Source organism: Centruroides sculpturatus, unplaced genomic scaffold, assembly GCF_000671375.1.
Source record: "Centruroides sculpturatus isolate CEXI.00-Female unplaced genomic scaffold, Cexi_2.0 scaffold1234, whole genome shotgun sequence".
NCBI classification, from domain to species: domain Eukaryota; kingdom Metazoa; phylum Arthropoda; class Arachnida; order Scorpiones; family Buthidae; genus Centruroides; species Centruroides sculpturatus.
This window is the reverse complement of record NW_019385398.1, coordinates 161,174-175,803: the sequence shown is the minus strand read 5'-3', so window position 1 is coordinate 175,803 and position 14,630 is coordinate 161,174. Positions and strand designations below refer to the sequence as shown.

At 38.5% G+C, this 14,630-nt stretch overlaps 1 protein-coding gene across 1 annotated transcript in view; it reads left to right on the top strand.

Moving 5' to 3' along the window:
• LOC111638535 (APOBEC1 complementation factor-like) overlaps positions 1-12,276 on the top strand; it is a gene marked incomplete at its 5' end in the record, with an annotated part of 22,999 nt that extends 10,723 nt beyond the window's left edge. The window contains 3 exons of the mRNA XM_023384252.1: positions 685-811; positions 5,044-5,178; positions 11,295-12,276. Of these exons, the coding sequence (XP_023240020.1) occupies positions 685-811; positions 5,044-5,178; positions 11,295-11,395 (363 nt within the window). The remainder of the gene's footprint in view (positions 1-684; positions 812-5,043; positions 5,179-11,294) is intronic.
• Between the last annotated feature and the right edge of the window lie 2,354 nt (positions 12,277-14,630).

Sequence of the window (14,630 nt, the reverse complement as noted above, 5' to 3'; positions counted from 1 at the left end):
CGAGCCGTAAGTAAAACACATGTCCCTGTGTATATATATATATATATATACAGTATATTTATACAAGGTACTGTACCTTTGTGGCCCATTGAATTTATGTAAATTTCTAATTTGGCCCATTAAGAAAAAAGGTTGGACAACCGTGTTCTATGCTATTCTTACCCATATATTACTACTTAAAATCTATCTACTTTTATATTTAATCTCAATGACAATCATTTGGATTTTAGTTTACTCCCAATTATATTTTTAAGCTGTTAATAGCATGTCAAATAATCTATATAAAAAATTATACTTTTAACTTAACTACAAAAATCGGCATGTAGTTGGGATTTGATACAAAGAGATACAATATGTCTCTCGTCCCATTGTATCTTCGTTCACATACATTCTTGAACCTGAAAAATGACTATTTAAAATAGTCAAAAACATTTGTTCATCAAAAGTACATGCTACATTTTAAGAACTTTGAAGTTTAAGTTGTATGTATCCAATTGAAGAGGTTACTGCTGTGGTTTATAATTTTTTTTAATTAATAAATTGTATTTATCAAAAAATTTTCAAGCACATATCGGATGTACTTAGACATTATGATTAAAAAGATTTTGTATTAATTACGTATAAAATTTTTATTATTAATTTATTTGCTTATTATTGAATTATATGTTACATTTTCATTTACAGGTTACAATACCTGGTTTACTTGGACAATATAATCATTTTCAAGGAAATAAATTGTGCACATATCCCGAAGGAGCAAAGCAAATAGCTGCAGAATGCGTTCTAGTACAATTAGGTATATCGTTAGAAGGTATGTATTCTTCTTTCAAATGCATATTTTGTTTTAATGATATAAAGTACAGGTAACCCTTGTATAACACGGGAGTTACGTTTCAAAAAATTGCCGTGTTATGCGAGTCCGTGTTATATGAAACAAAGAACTAGTGTGAAAAGGGGGGTTAGGTTCCAAAAATTAAAAAAACATGCTGTTAAATTCTTATTTAAATTAGATTTATTATTTATTTTTTTCATAGGTAAAATACTTATGATCTCAGCATGAGCATCATCATCTGGTAACAGTTTTTGGGTGCGTTCTTTAATAGTTGTCGCTCTGAAACGGGAGTGAGCTGCTATTTGTAGGCATTTAGGAACGATGGTGAAAAAAAGATGGCAGCGTCCTCACTATCGTGATGGAGGAATCTATAATTCTAAAATGAGCTTTTAGAGACAAAAGAAGGGGCCCAATTGTAAAATTTAACCATTAAATGGATTATTCATTGAAAGAGCATTCAAAGTAGCCACGAAAACAATTAAAATGCTCTCGCGGAGTTACGCGGAAGTATAAAAGAACGCACCCTTTGTTACATTTCATGTTGTATGAGGGTTTTACCCAATTCCCGAACCTTGTTAGAGTGAACTTGTGCTATAAAAGCACTGTGTTATACGGGAATGTTCCCAATTCTCGAACTGTGTTAGAGTGAATCCGTGCTATAGAAGTGCTGTGTTATACGGGGGTTACCTGTATACATTAAAGTAATTCAAGATTTATGTGATCATATCGAGAAAATTACAACATTAAAAACCTATACATAAACCTTATAGACGCAATTTTGTAGTGAATTAAATGTAGAGACAATGCTTTTAATACCTTTATCAAATAGCTTTAATTAATGAACAATTTTTAAGTACATTACTACTAACTTATGGCAGTGTGACTGCATGGACATCAGACACACTCATTCAGCTCTACCACTTGCAGCCTTGCCATCACAAATTACAATGAACAAATCAAAACTTTGTTTTCACTGGCTTTTGTCATTTTCAGAGAATTAAAACCCTTGGGGTTGTTTTGTCAGTCTCACTAGCTGATTGGTAGATGCACTTGAAGAAATTACTGTGTATCAGGGAGACTGGTAGTTAGCTGTACCCACCCCAATAACCAAAGTTAATTTGATCATTAGGGAATCTTTAGGTCTCCATTAGCTGCTGCCTGTACCTGTGATAAGTAATGCCTTCAGGCATTGTTAGGATATATGATCTGGGGATCTTTTTGCAATATACTTTCTCTTCCATCTTCAATGGAGGTAAAACTTTAATATGCTGATCATAATATTTTGTCATTTTATTTGCCTTTTCTGCATGAATTTTTCCTCAGTAATCAGTATTTATGACTTTTTGACATTCTTACTGACAGAAACTTTCATCTTAAGTGATCAGGAATTCAAAAGTTTATTGGACCAATACCAATACATTGGGGTACGTGTCACCCCTTTTTGTCTCAGTTTCTCTTTCCTAATCCCCAAGAGGTCCTCAAACAACAGAAAATTTGTGACTTCTAGCCTATTCTTCAAATGTAAAAGAAACTAATGAATAACATTTGTCCATGGACCCAAACAACTGTAACGTTTAGTTACGCTGAAATGTTTAAGAATAAGTCAAATATTACTAGTAACTAAATATGCTTTATTTCATGTAACAAGGAACAATATACAGCCACGAGTCACTGGCACAAGGTCTCCTACAAAACGTGGTCCTGGCGGGAAGATAGACAAAAGATATGTTTTACGGTCGCACGGTGGTATTTTATGCCGATATGTTTTGTGCACTGCTGTGCTTTTCCTAATTTTAAAAATCGAATACAGCTTTGATTGTCCTCAAATATTTTAATAGGTCTCATAATCAGTAGATTTATTTCTTTTAGAAGTCATTTCATTTGTATAGTTTCTTGGGTAGCTTCAGCCTGGGCTACTTAGCTTTGGTGGATGAAAATGCTACATACTTGTTGCTTTTCATTGATATTTACAGGATATTTACTTATGTTAAAACATGAGTAAATATCCTATGTTTATTTCATGAACGATATGATTGTCTCTGCAATCAGTGTTGACATAACATTTAAATTATGATTTTTCATCAATTTTTCCTAGTTCCAGTCTCTTCTTTTTTGTTGAATTCAGAGAACAAAAAATTTTTTTACTTTCACCCAATTACTTTCCAAAGGTTTTGTTGTTTAAAATTCACTTTATAATTTGGTTTTATTTACTTTTACATAGAAGTTGATTAATAAAAATTTTAAAAATAATTTCCAATGTTATCCATCAAGCAGGAATATCTGACAATGCCTGCTATAATTTCTTAATGGTTGGACATTGGCACTCATAATTTCATTTGAAGATTCATGTAGAACAATAGCCACATTTATAAATATCATATTTGGAGTTTCTACATCTCTTCAATCTTTATGTGACTAATTTTGGAATTTTTGTCCAGGTCTTCTCAGATTTTCACTTTCTACTGCTTCTAGTTTGTGATTTTCTACAGTAGCTGTTAGAATTTATGAATGTTTTATTTTGTTTCAATTTGTATTCAATTTTTTGCCATTTAGCATTGTTTGAAATGCAAGAAATGGGTGAAATATCACCTAAAGGCACTGGTTGTTATACTTAGCTTGCAGGAGTGTCATTTCCCTTCAGCATTATTTTTGTATTGGGCACTCTTTGATAAAAATATACTGGTTAATTAACAATTGTTTTTATCCAATCAGTAATATATCCAACTTGGGTAATGACCAAAACAAAAACTAAGTTAAACAAGCACAAGTAAGTTTGTATTTCCCTCCTTGGTGCCTTTTTTCTGGTATATTGTGACAAGAAGGTTAGAATAACAATATTTGATTCCGATGCTTTTTTGTTGGCCTAACAGCATATTATAAATCAAACAAAAAGCAAGAATGGGAAGCTAAATATATGTGATTTATTCACATAATAATTAAAACTGTCAATTTAAAATAAAGATGTATTCATCTTTGAAATTTTCAAAATTTTCTAAGAGCAACTCAAAAACAACACACAAATGAAAGAAAGAAACTGTTTCTGATAGCCACCATTACACGATTATAAACTTGCCACGACATTTACTAGTCGACCACATCAATCAAACATTAACAGTTCCATTCTGTTTCGGAATACCTAAGCCAGCGGGATCGTCAATCGAGCATCGTTGTCCACTTTCCTCTACATGTCGTTCTCGAACGTATCGGGCATTTCATTTCTTCTTAAGTATCCCATATCCATAGAAATATTAGACGGTTAGTGCCGAAATATTAGCAGCTAGAAATATTTTTGTGATATCTTTGGCTGCATCCACAGAGCCAAAACTTAGTGCTACCTATTCAAATATTAGATGGTCTGGAATCAGAAGAGTTAAATTATCATAATTCTCAATATATTTTTTTGGCAAATTAAAAATATTTTGTTTTCATCTGTTTCGAATTGTATTCCTGGATATTTTAAGTCACCTAAATTTTTGATTTCAAGTATTTATTTCATTTTGGTCTCAGTCAGTTAACATATACTCACGTCTTATTACTTCATCTATGTAAACTGCTAAAAACAAACATCTTTTATGGTTTCCGGTAAAAACTCAGGGATTGGTTATACTTGGAAATTCTTTAGATAGCAATGTTTCATTGAGTTTTTGTTCCATTCATTTTTTAATAATTGGCAAGCCATATATGGTGATGTTACTTTGTGTGACAAGTTTCCATTGAAGCAAAAAATTTGTAAGTATAATTAAAGAAATTATTTTTTACTTCCACTGGGATACAGCTGGTAGTATTAGGCGCATTTTAATAAATTTTACACACTAACACAGATTACTACAGTATTAACAGATACAGAATAGTTTTAAAGTAGGTTGTGTGGTCAGAAAGCATTATCAGGAATATTACTGACAGACAAATTAAAATGTAATGATTATGTTCTGATTAATTTATTATAAAATTTTTAGTACTTTATAAGAAATTACTCAGAGATGCAAATTATTTTTGAATCACTCACTTTATGTTGATTGATACATTAATAGTAAATGGTGGAATTAAATATAATTTAATAATGAGTGTTTACAGAAAACAGAAATCTCATCCGTTCTTCCCCAGGCCGACGATGTTGCTATTTTCATTAATTATATTACATTTGTTACTTTATATTATGATTGAATTTATAACAAGCAAATTATTGATATAATTATGGTCCCGATTAGCAGGTATGGAGACGACAGTAGTATCAACGTCGATACAAGTCCCTCCCCTTAGCGGGTCCGGCATACCTGTACTAGCGGCCGTCACTGCGACGTATCTACCGTCCGGACAGTTCGGTCCCGTCCCGACTAATGCAACAGGTAGAATTTCCTTTGTAGAAAAGGAGATTTGAGTAAATTCTTTCTTACTTTCCCATCCCTATTACTCTTATCTCTTAGTGTCTCTCCGGTGCTTTGTGTATTTCGTTTTAGCCAATCGCTCCTACAAGTATCTGTTTTAGTTTAGTAGGCTCGTATCTGGCGCAATTATCAAATAATTTCAGAATTTAAAAAAGGTATCAAGAATTTTTAATACCTATATAAACGTGTACCGAAGTTCCGACTCGTTATTTAGCTGGACAATTTTTATAAAAGACCGAATACACTTTTAAAGCATGGGACGAAAGGGCGCATTTTGGTTGTTTATTGTTTATTAGGTGAAATTTTGTTTACATAGCAAGTTTTCTGACTATTACATTTTATTTATAATTCGACCTATTATTGCGTTACTTGTAGTAAGATGCAATCGATCGACATCTGTAGAACGAAATAAAGATTGCGTGCACTCAGATTAGTTTCCGTGGCATTAGATATTTCTCGTAACAGAGGCATTTACAGATAAGAGAATAGGGTAATGGGATTTCGAGTATGCCTGTTGCCAATTCTGTCCCCTTCAATTTTATTTACTCTTTAGGTAAACCAATTTGAAATTAGTTAGAAATTGAATGTCCAAGGTAGACAGTTGTTGCAGTCCGGTGATAATTGATTTTTCTTAATTTTGAAACGTTTAGATGGAAGAGAATAGCAAAGTTTTTTACTCCGAAAGGGAACATTAGGAGGTGGAAAAAATCTGTGCATGACTTTCAAAGCTTTTAAAAGTCTTTTGATTTAGCAAAGACTACAATGAAAACTTTTTGTCATTCGCAATATTGTATTATATCGATAGTCTAAATATATAAAATTGCTTGTCCTGACTGACTGACTGACTGACTGACTGAATGACTCACTGATTCATCATCGCCCAGAGCAAACCGCTTAATTTAAAGAGGTGAAATATAGGTAGACAGTTAGGGTACGTCATGGAAACGCACACTAAGAAAGGGGTTTTTCGAAATTCCTCCGCGGGCGGGAGAGGGAGAGGATTTAGTCTTCATCGAGTACTTGGGTGTATTAAATTGATAACATTTCAGACATTGTTATAAATATTTTTATCTATTTCGATTTTAAAAATGTTCGAACCGTTTTAAATTCGAATTTATTATTGCATATTGGTTCGATTATAGAACGACTGTAAACGTTCCAGAAAATTGATCAAATTGAAAATAGTTCGTTTGATTCTCGCCAATTCTCGTCATTCTCGGCGGTAGGTGTTATATAACAATTACTATGGTTATTGAAATACTGAATATAAATAGGGTTTGCTGGCAAAATCCGCGCGGGCAAAGCCGCTGGTAACAGCTAGTAATGTATAAAGTAGTTGCCGACCAAGTTTTAAATGCAAACTGTTTTGAAATAAAACGTGTAATCTGAGTTTTAAAGTTACTTTCTCGGCTGTTATAGAATGTAACGGGAAAAGTGTAGCGATCAGTCAAACTCTCCCAACATTGTTTTTTGTTTTTTCATTTGTTCACGTTTTGATATTCCACCAGCCCAAAAATATAAATAAATCTGTTTTACATTATATCTCGGGACTAGATGACCAAATAATTTGAATCTTGGAACGATTATTTCCGTATATGGAACATGGATGCTATTAAAGTTTGGCGATTAAAGGTCGAGGGGGTGGGGAGACAGAGTGGTAACGCGTCGTATTTCCAGTGCAGTAAGACTTAACGAAAGTTTCACTACTTATTAACATTTACAAATTTCTTTTAAAATCTCATTCCTATCTCTGGAAATAAGCCTTTTATATTTTATAATAATTAGTATCGCAAACTTCTACGCCTAACTTTTTAATTTTGTAAATAAGGGGGGTTCCGGGCACCTCCGATTTACAACGCCCGTTGCCGGCTTTCCTTCGCTTAAATTATATAATTTCCTTATTAATACTCAAAAAGTAAATACCGTAACTGGTACGAATCGGGGGTGTAGCTAGGGTGGGGCAAGTAGGGCGCGTGCTCCGGGCGCCGATATAGCGTCGCGCCCCGGGCGCCGGTTACGTTCGCTACGCCGTTGGTACAAATTTAAGTTAAATGAGTTGCGAATTATGTAAAAATAGTCGTTTCGTTTACATTTTTAAAAATAAAACGTGGTTTAATTCCTTTGGTAGAATTTCGATAGAATACGAGCGTATTTGGTGCCTCTAGGTGATCGTTTCGGTCGATTTCTGTCGGGCAGTTGTCGCGTCTAAAGGCTGCTATACACCATGGGTTAATCCTTTGAGACTGCCTGTCCTTGAGGAACTTCCGAATTCTTTTTGCGGAGTTTTCATTCGTCTCTCTAGACGGTGGGGAGTCCAGTTTTTGTCTGCAAATAATTATCAATACGATAGTTTAAAATATTTAAATTTAAAAAGGACATGGACGTAATAAATTATAAATTTATTTCGTCGATCTACTTTTATACATTTATAATTTACGTCATTTAATGCCAGCACTGGTAATACACGATATTGCCAAAATATTCCCGACAAGAAATCGATAGTTTTTCTATCATTAGATTCTTCGTTTTTGTCAACCCGTTACTAAATTGTCGGCTTATAAATCGATTAATTTTGACTTAGACTAAATCTGGGTTTATTCTGGTCGTTGTTAATTAGAGCAGTCCGGAAGTCGGTTTTTGATATTCCGTTGTGTTTTATTATATTATTTTGATCCGCGATAGGCAAATTTTTGCGATTTTGCTGGCGAAGCCAACCAAATTTTACCACTGAACTTTATTACTATTCCTAGTTTATCGTAGATTCCGTTCATCTACGGTCTGCAAAAACTCGTACACGCTACGCTTCTTTATCGTACTTAACCCGATTTCTCACTATCCTTATTAAGGAGCCAACGCCGAGCCGTAAGTAAAACAAACGTCCCTAATATTACAAAACACGTTGGGCCGTTCGTTTGCGAGTTTCGAGGGTAATTAAAACACTGTCGATTTAAGCTTACTGTATTATTGCCGGCGATTTAATCGTTACGATTATCCTCGTCCGGATTTATATACAAATATCCGCGCGGTACGCTACATAAATTTAAATAAGCAATCCAAAGCCAAAGCCGTCGACTTTAATTAATGCGGTAAATATAGGCATTTTGTGGTTGGACGCTTCTAGACAAAAGAATAAAAAGTTGGGTAAATTTTGAACTTTCGCATTCCGAGTTTGAAGGGAAGTTTACGATGGCGACGGTTATCGCGTAATTTGTTACGACGCCGTTGGCGGAATAAAAATATCAAATAAATACGCTAGTAAATAGGAGCAAATGCGAAGATAACTGTTAATTATACAGTTTATATTCAGATTTTAAGTGATAATTTACGATCTTTAAAAATTCAAATTTTCACTGGCAGTGTAAGTACTACTACCAGCGACCGATTACTTACGCTGGCAAACGAATACCGTAAATTCTGGTCGTTACGGTATTGAGCTCTACGTAAAGCGGGTTGTTGTCGCGGTTCGGTGGGACTTAACGGTCGACGACGGGAAAAATTATTGGATATTACCCAGCGCCCCCTCCCCCCCCTCTGGTTCGGAATTTGCCGGGCGCGGTGGCCGAAGAAAGTTTAAAGCGGCGGAAAACACCGACAAATAAACGATAATTTTAATCGAAAAGTTGGCTCTAATGGAAGAAATGGAGACGAAAAAGGGGAGCCGATCCGGACCAGTTTGAATTAAAGGTCGGCAAAATGGATAGGTACCACCAACGGTAACGGTTTTTCTCTAACCGATCCTTTGGTGCGGGTGAAACTGCAAAAGATCGAAGGTTTCCGGAGGGCGGCCGTTGCAGTTTCGAAAGCGGCCCGACCACCGGGATAGAGTGGGGACGACGAAAGGGAAACGTTTTGTCGGACGTGGATTATTGCGCCGTTCTCCGACAAAACTTTTCGGAATCTTAACCCGAATCGACCGCCCGGCCCGGCCCGTCCACCTTCGAACCCGGGAATGATAATATAAAATTTTAACAGCCTTAAATTAACGCTCGAACGAGTACCTCGGGATGCGAATACGCACTCCCGAAAAAGTGAAATGGCGGCGTCGCGAAGAATAAGACCGTATAGGCTAATGCGCGTTGCGGGCCGTTAGAAGCGAGAGACGCTAGCAAATGATTAAAAGAACGAACAAATATACGCAACGGACACTCGTTTATTCGGTAACGAATAAGGCGAGGCATACTACCAACCGGGCGATTAACGATTGCCCGAGGTGTCCGTCGTCTATGCTATAGGGCGGTGCGCCACGCGTGTTCAATGAGAGAAATTGGGTGAGCCTGGCGACGCGCAGTCGGGCATCGCATTGCCGAACCACGGGCTCCCACAATTGGCGCAACGTCCGCTCTGCCGATCGAACCGCGATGCTCGGTGCGGGACCGGTACGTAGCATTCTCCGGGATACCTCCGCGGCCGCCATTTTTCCAGCGGGATTTGTCCATAAACGGTACTCGACGCAATTCGGTGGTCTAGTTGCGACGACGCAGTACCTGCCGGGCGTTAGTTAACTCGGGTTGCCAGTTGCCGCGCGTGCAATCCGAGTCGGCGCGACTGGTCGAAAATCGTTTGGGTTGACGTAGATGCAGGCGTTCGTCGATCGGCTTCTAATGTCACGCCGGTCTCAAATCTGCCGGTCCGCGCGCTCTGTCGTTTACCGGTACAATTGGCTCCGTCTTCGGAGACGTCCGGATGGTACTGACGTGGCGACTGCGCGTATCGAGGTTGCGCAGCTCCGAGATACGTTCGGAGACTTAACGAGTCGGATGCGTCAAAATCGGAGGCATCCGTAAAATTAATTGTCACTGGCCGTCCCTTTGGCCATTCGAAACGTTTCGACTCGGAAGACGACGACGAAATTCGAGAAGATTGAGAAATCGTAAGGTTTTTAAACGCTAACGCTTGGCGTGCAAGGACGGAAATGCAAGATTTTACCGAATTTGAGAAAATCTGCAAGTAGGCCAAGAAGGACGAAATTGCGAATTAAGTGGCGAAGAGCCGACAAATTACGTCGCTCTACCGATAGAAAATGCTCTCGACTGGGCTCGGCAAAATGTCGCTTTATCGTCTTACCGGGAGTTTAATTACTAGAGAGAAATTAACCAGAGGGAAATTAAAATCTTTCTATATTTTTAAATGAGAATTGGCCGCAACCGACGCGTCCGTTACGATATTACGGACCGTGTGGGTAATATCGTCGCGACGGACGGAATCGGCCGGTACTTCCAGGTCGGTTCTATCCGGAGTTTGCCGTATATCGAACAATTATTAGAAATATTTATAATCCGGTTTCGCTGGCAAAACTTATTTTGTGTAAGCGTATAGGCCTATATCGGCCTCGGTATTATTTACATGTTTTTAACTCTGCCCCGCGAGCAGAGCGGACACTTAAACCTACCTAGACTTAAAGAAACCGAAATGAGAGGGCCTGGTTTAGCTAGCCCATTACGGGTTGGGCCGGGTGGCGAGGCACGGGGCCCGACGTATCCCCGGGGATACGTCCCGGTTCTCCCGCGGCAGTAGGCTGCCACCTCGGCCGCGAAGGGTATCGTTTAGGTCGTAAAGGTGTTACGTATTGGTCGGTCTGTCTCGAATCTAACGAAAATTTCGCGATTAAATTCGAATAAATAATTTTGTACGGCTTTAATTGGGATTTCCTTACTTTCTGACAAAAAGACTTCACCGTAAGAGATGATATGAAAAAAATTGCGGACGACGGATCCGTAGTCTCTTGTAGAAGTAAAGAAAGGCACCGGTAGAGACACGCCTTCCTTTCTTATTCTCTTCTGTTCCCGGCCCTCGTCGTTATAAGTCTATCGATATATATTAAAAGCGAAATGTTCTGCGGCTACCGAAACCGAAACTAACGCTTTACGAAAGTGCCGCGAATACGGACTGGACTCGGACTCTGCGCGTGAAATCCGTCCAGACCCAGCGCTTTATCTTCACTTTCCCAAATATTAACTTTCGATCTGTTTTAGTTTCGGTTTCGGTGTAAAGGCCGGGGTTTTAATTAACCCGGTAGCCCATAAACGCGGAAATTTTGTACGGTCAAATTTTATATATGTTTACGTTTTCTTTCTTAGCTTACGAACAAGGCTACTACCAGACGGGAGCGCCCCATCCGCATCCTCCTCCTCCGCCTCCGCCGCCGCCGCCGCCGCCTTCGCAAGTGCAGATGTACTGACATCGGAAAACCGGAGTTTGGTGGGACGGCCCGGTTCCCGGGTTTATTTATTTTAAGTTTAGAATACAATAATAACCTTTCGAGAATATTCGCTTTTCGGGCCCTTTGTTTTGTAATTTTATACTTTAAAACGGGCGTCCGGTGGGACTCATCCTTCCAAACTTTGCGTTTTAACCTTTCGTTTCGGTTTCCAGTTCAATTTGGGGATTGTTATTTTTACTATTGTCGTCCCTGTTCTTATTATTAGTATTGTCGACTCGACCGACGGTCGAATGGTCTTATTAGTAACTAAATGCAATGATCACTCCTCCGCACCACGCTGTCGGAAAACATTTCGGGTTATAAGGCGACTACCATCTAAACTTTGACCCGATAAAGAACGTTTCTCTACTCCGGTTCGACTTCTTTTGTTTAGAAGAGGGGTGCTCTCGTCTCTCTCAGTATTTTCTAGTTTAACCGGAAGGCCCTCGGCCCACCGTCTCGAAGGGCTCGGTCGTAAAACAAGGATTGTTCGGGTCGTTCCTTCGGGAGAACGAGACCGGAATCCGGGCCTGGGAAGCACCCTCTGTACATTTGTCTCGCGTCTTTACTCGATGAAAGATGAAAATGTAAAATTTGAAATTTCCACCCCGCCGGCAGAAACGGAAAAACGAAAACCCCTCGGAAATTCCTCCTCCGTTTCGAAAATTGAATTCGATAGTTAATTTCCATCCGTCGTACTGTACATAGAAACTCCGTAAATACGTCCTCTTAATTGACTCAAAATGTTTTAATAAGTGATCATTTCCATTTTGTTTTTGATTTATTTAACGTATTTATTGTAGACCCAGTGTTTCTTTTGTAATGTATTTAGCAAAATCAATAAAAACTTTGCATTTTTATCGATACGTAGTCTTTTCTGCCGTAAATTTTACCGAGTGGAAAAGAATTTCCGACTTTTTTAATTCCGAAAATGAATTTTCGTCCCTCCGTTTCGATTCTCGTTTACGTTACAAATATAAGACTACTAGCGGGTAGGCCCGGCGTTGCTCGGGCATAAGTAACCATAGCGACGATTAATATTATTATAGTCGACCTTACCCGTTTTCGCGGAATGCCAGAATTGGGTCTCCCCCGTTTCCGGACTAATTAGAGAATTTTTAGGCGGGTCTAAAAATATGTTGGATTTCCCGCAAAAACGAAAAAAACTGCGAGCGCGTCGCTTTCTCTTAACAATTCCATTGTTACGTAACGCTTCTATTATTGATGGAAGCGTTAAGCCTTAATCCCGTCGTCTTCCCCGTGGGGAGGAATTTCGAAAAATCCCTTCTTAGCGCGCGTTTTCGCGACGTACCCTAACCGTGTACCAAGTTTCGACTTTCGACTCCTAACCGTTTGGGCTCCGCGGTTATTATTATCGACCCGTGTCGGTTATATATGTAGATTGTTAACCTATATATATAATCGAGACTTTGTTAATTGCGAAGAATTAACAAAGTGGTAATTTTCTTTCGTACGTTTTAAGTTATCGGGCTGGTGGCCGGAGTAGCCGACAAAAAATCGTCGACGTAAACTATTCAATAATTGTTTTTCTATAAGTACTGTAATTTTCTTTTGATTTAATATTAGACGATCGTCGAATACCTTCCGTTCTACATTCGTTATAGAAAGGTATTAAAAATGTTCTTCTTTCTCGAGAATTTTTAACGAGATCGACCGACGTATTCGTATTCCGCCATTCGCCTAGCTTTTTATTTAATTTTAATGCGACGACGGCGGATTAAATTTTACTACGCGCCGGCTGCCACCGTAATACCGTACGCGTAACGCTACGAGATCGATCGGGTATAGGAAATACGTCTTTTAACACTTCCGGAGGTTTTTCCAATTCGAATTGTCTGGAAACAATCGAAGCTTAGAAGTTTTCCTTCTAAGCTTTATCTACCGTCTTGGCCGACGTTACTTTTAACTAATCGCCGACTCGCCGAAGCTATCGATGGCCGCCGAAAGCCCCGCCTCCCACTTTGGCTATAAATTCGCGCTTTTACTGGGTTTTTAGCTCTAATTAACTAATTTAAGGCGAGTAAACGTCATTTTAGAAGTAAATTTTTCGGGAAAGTCGACTCCCCTCGCCGTTACGTAATACCGGAAAATATATAAATAATGGCGGGCACCGTGGCGTATTATAGTCGAATACGGTAAAAATAGTCGAAATAATATGTAATACGCGTTATGGCCAAGAAAACTCGACCCCGGGACGACTGGTTCGGAGAGTAGAGACGGAGCGTAAATAACGGCGATAACATTTCCCCCGCTCTAGCTAGAGGGCTGCGGCTTGGCGCCACTGAAGTACAAAATTCGTAGGATCCGTTTAAATTAAATTTTTTTCGTTTTTTTGTAAAATATGTTATGTTAGTAAAGATATTATTTTAAATTCGAATTATACGGAAAACCCGTCGAATGCGGGCGATTTCGAAGCCGAGTTACGGAAATTTAACAAATTAGGCGAGAAATATCTTAAATTAATTAAATGGTTAACCGACAAGCGGATCATTTCTGTCTTAACGCGTTCATTCGACAAACGAGGATAATCAAATACCATTTGCTAAAGCGGCGGTTTTAAATGCCGATAGTTCTTTTTGTTTTTAATCTTAGAATTTTTTCCGAAATTCTTGTTTTTTTGCCATAGAGTGGCGAAGTTTCATTGGTGGCTTTTTCTTTCCTTAAGCGAAAGACGGCATCCGAAACGCCCGGTTTGGCTTTCGCCCTCCTTTTAAAATCCGGATCGTCGGCTAGGGCTTTATTTTATTTACGAAAACATTTTTTTAATTTAAATACCGTCTTAACGAAAAATAAGACGCGTGATGACGATGGAAATAAAAATTTTTTACCACGAAGAAAAATATCGCCCGCTTACAAAATGGCGAAACCCAGCGCGCGCCCAGCGACGGTATCGTCTGGCAAAGTAAACGCCGGTAAGTCCAAACTTTTATATTTATTTATTAATTTTTTTCTCCGCGAGCTTCGACGCGTTTTACCATTAATATTCGTCGCCCTTTGGCTTCGATATATTTATCGCCGACGTTCCGTTAATAAATAGGTCTTCTGGTTAATGTATTGTCTTTTAACCGCCGAATGCCTGTACGGCGGAGGGTTATCCCGCGTATCTACGGAGAGTGGCGATAAATGGGCGCGCCCGTATCGAAGAAAACCGCGGTTTAGCCGTTTTACTTTCTCCTTCTCGTACGTAAAATTA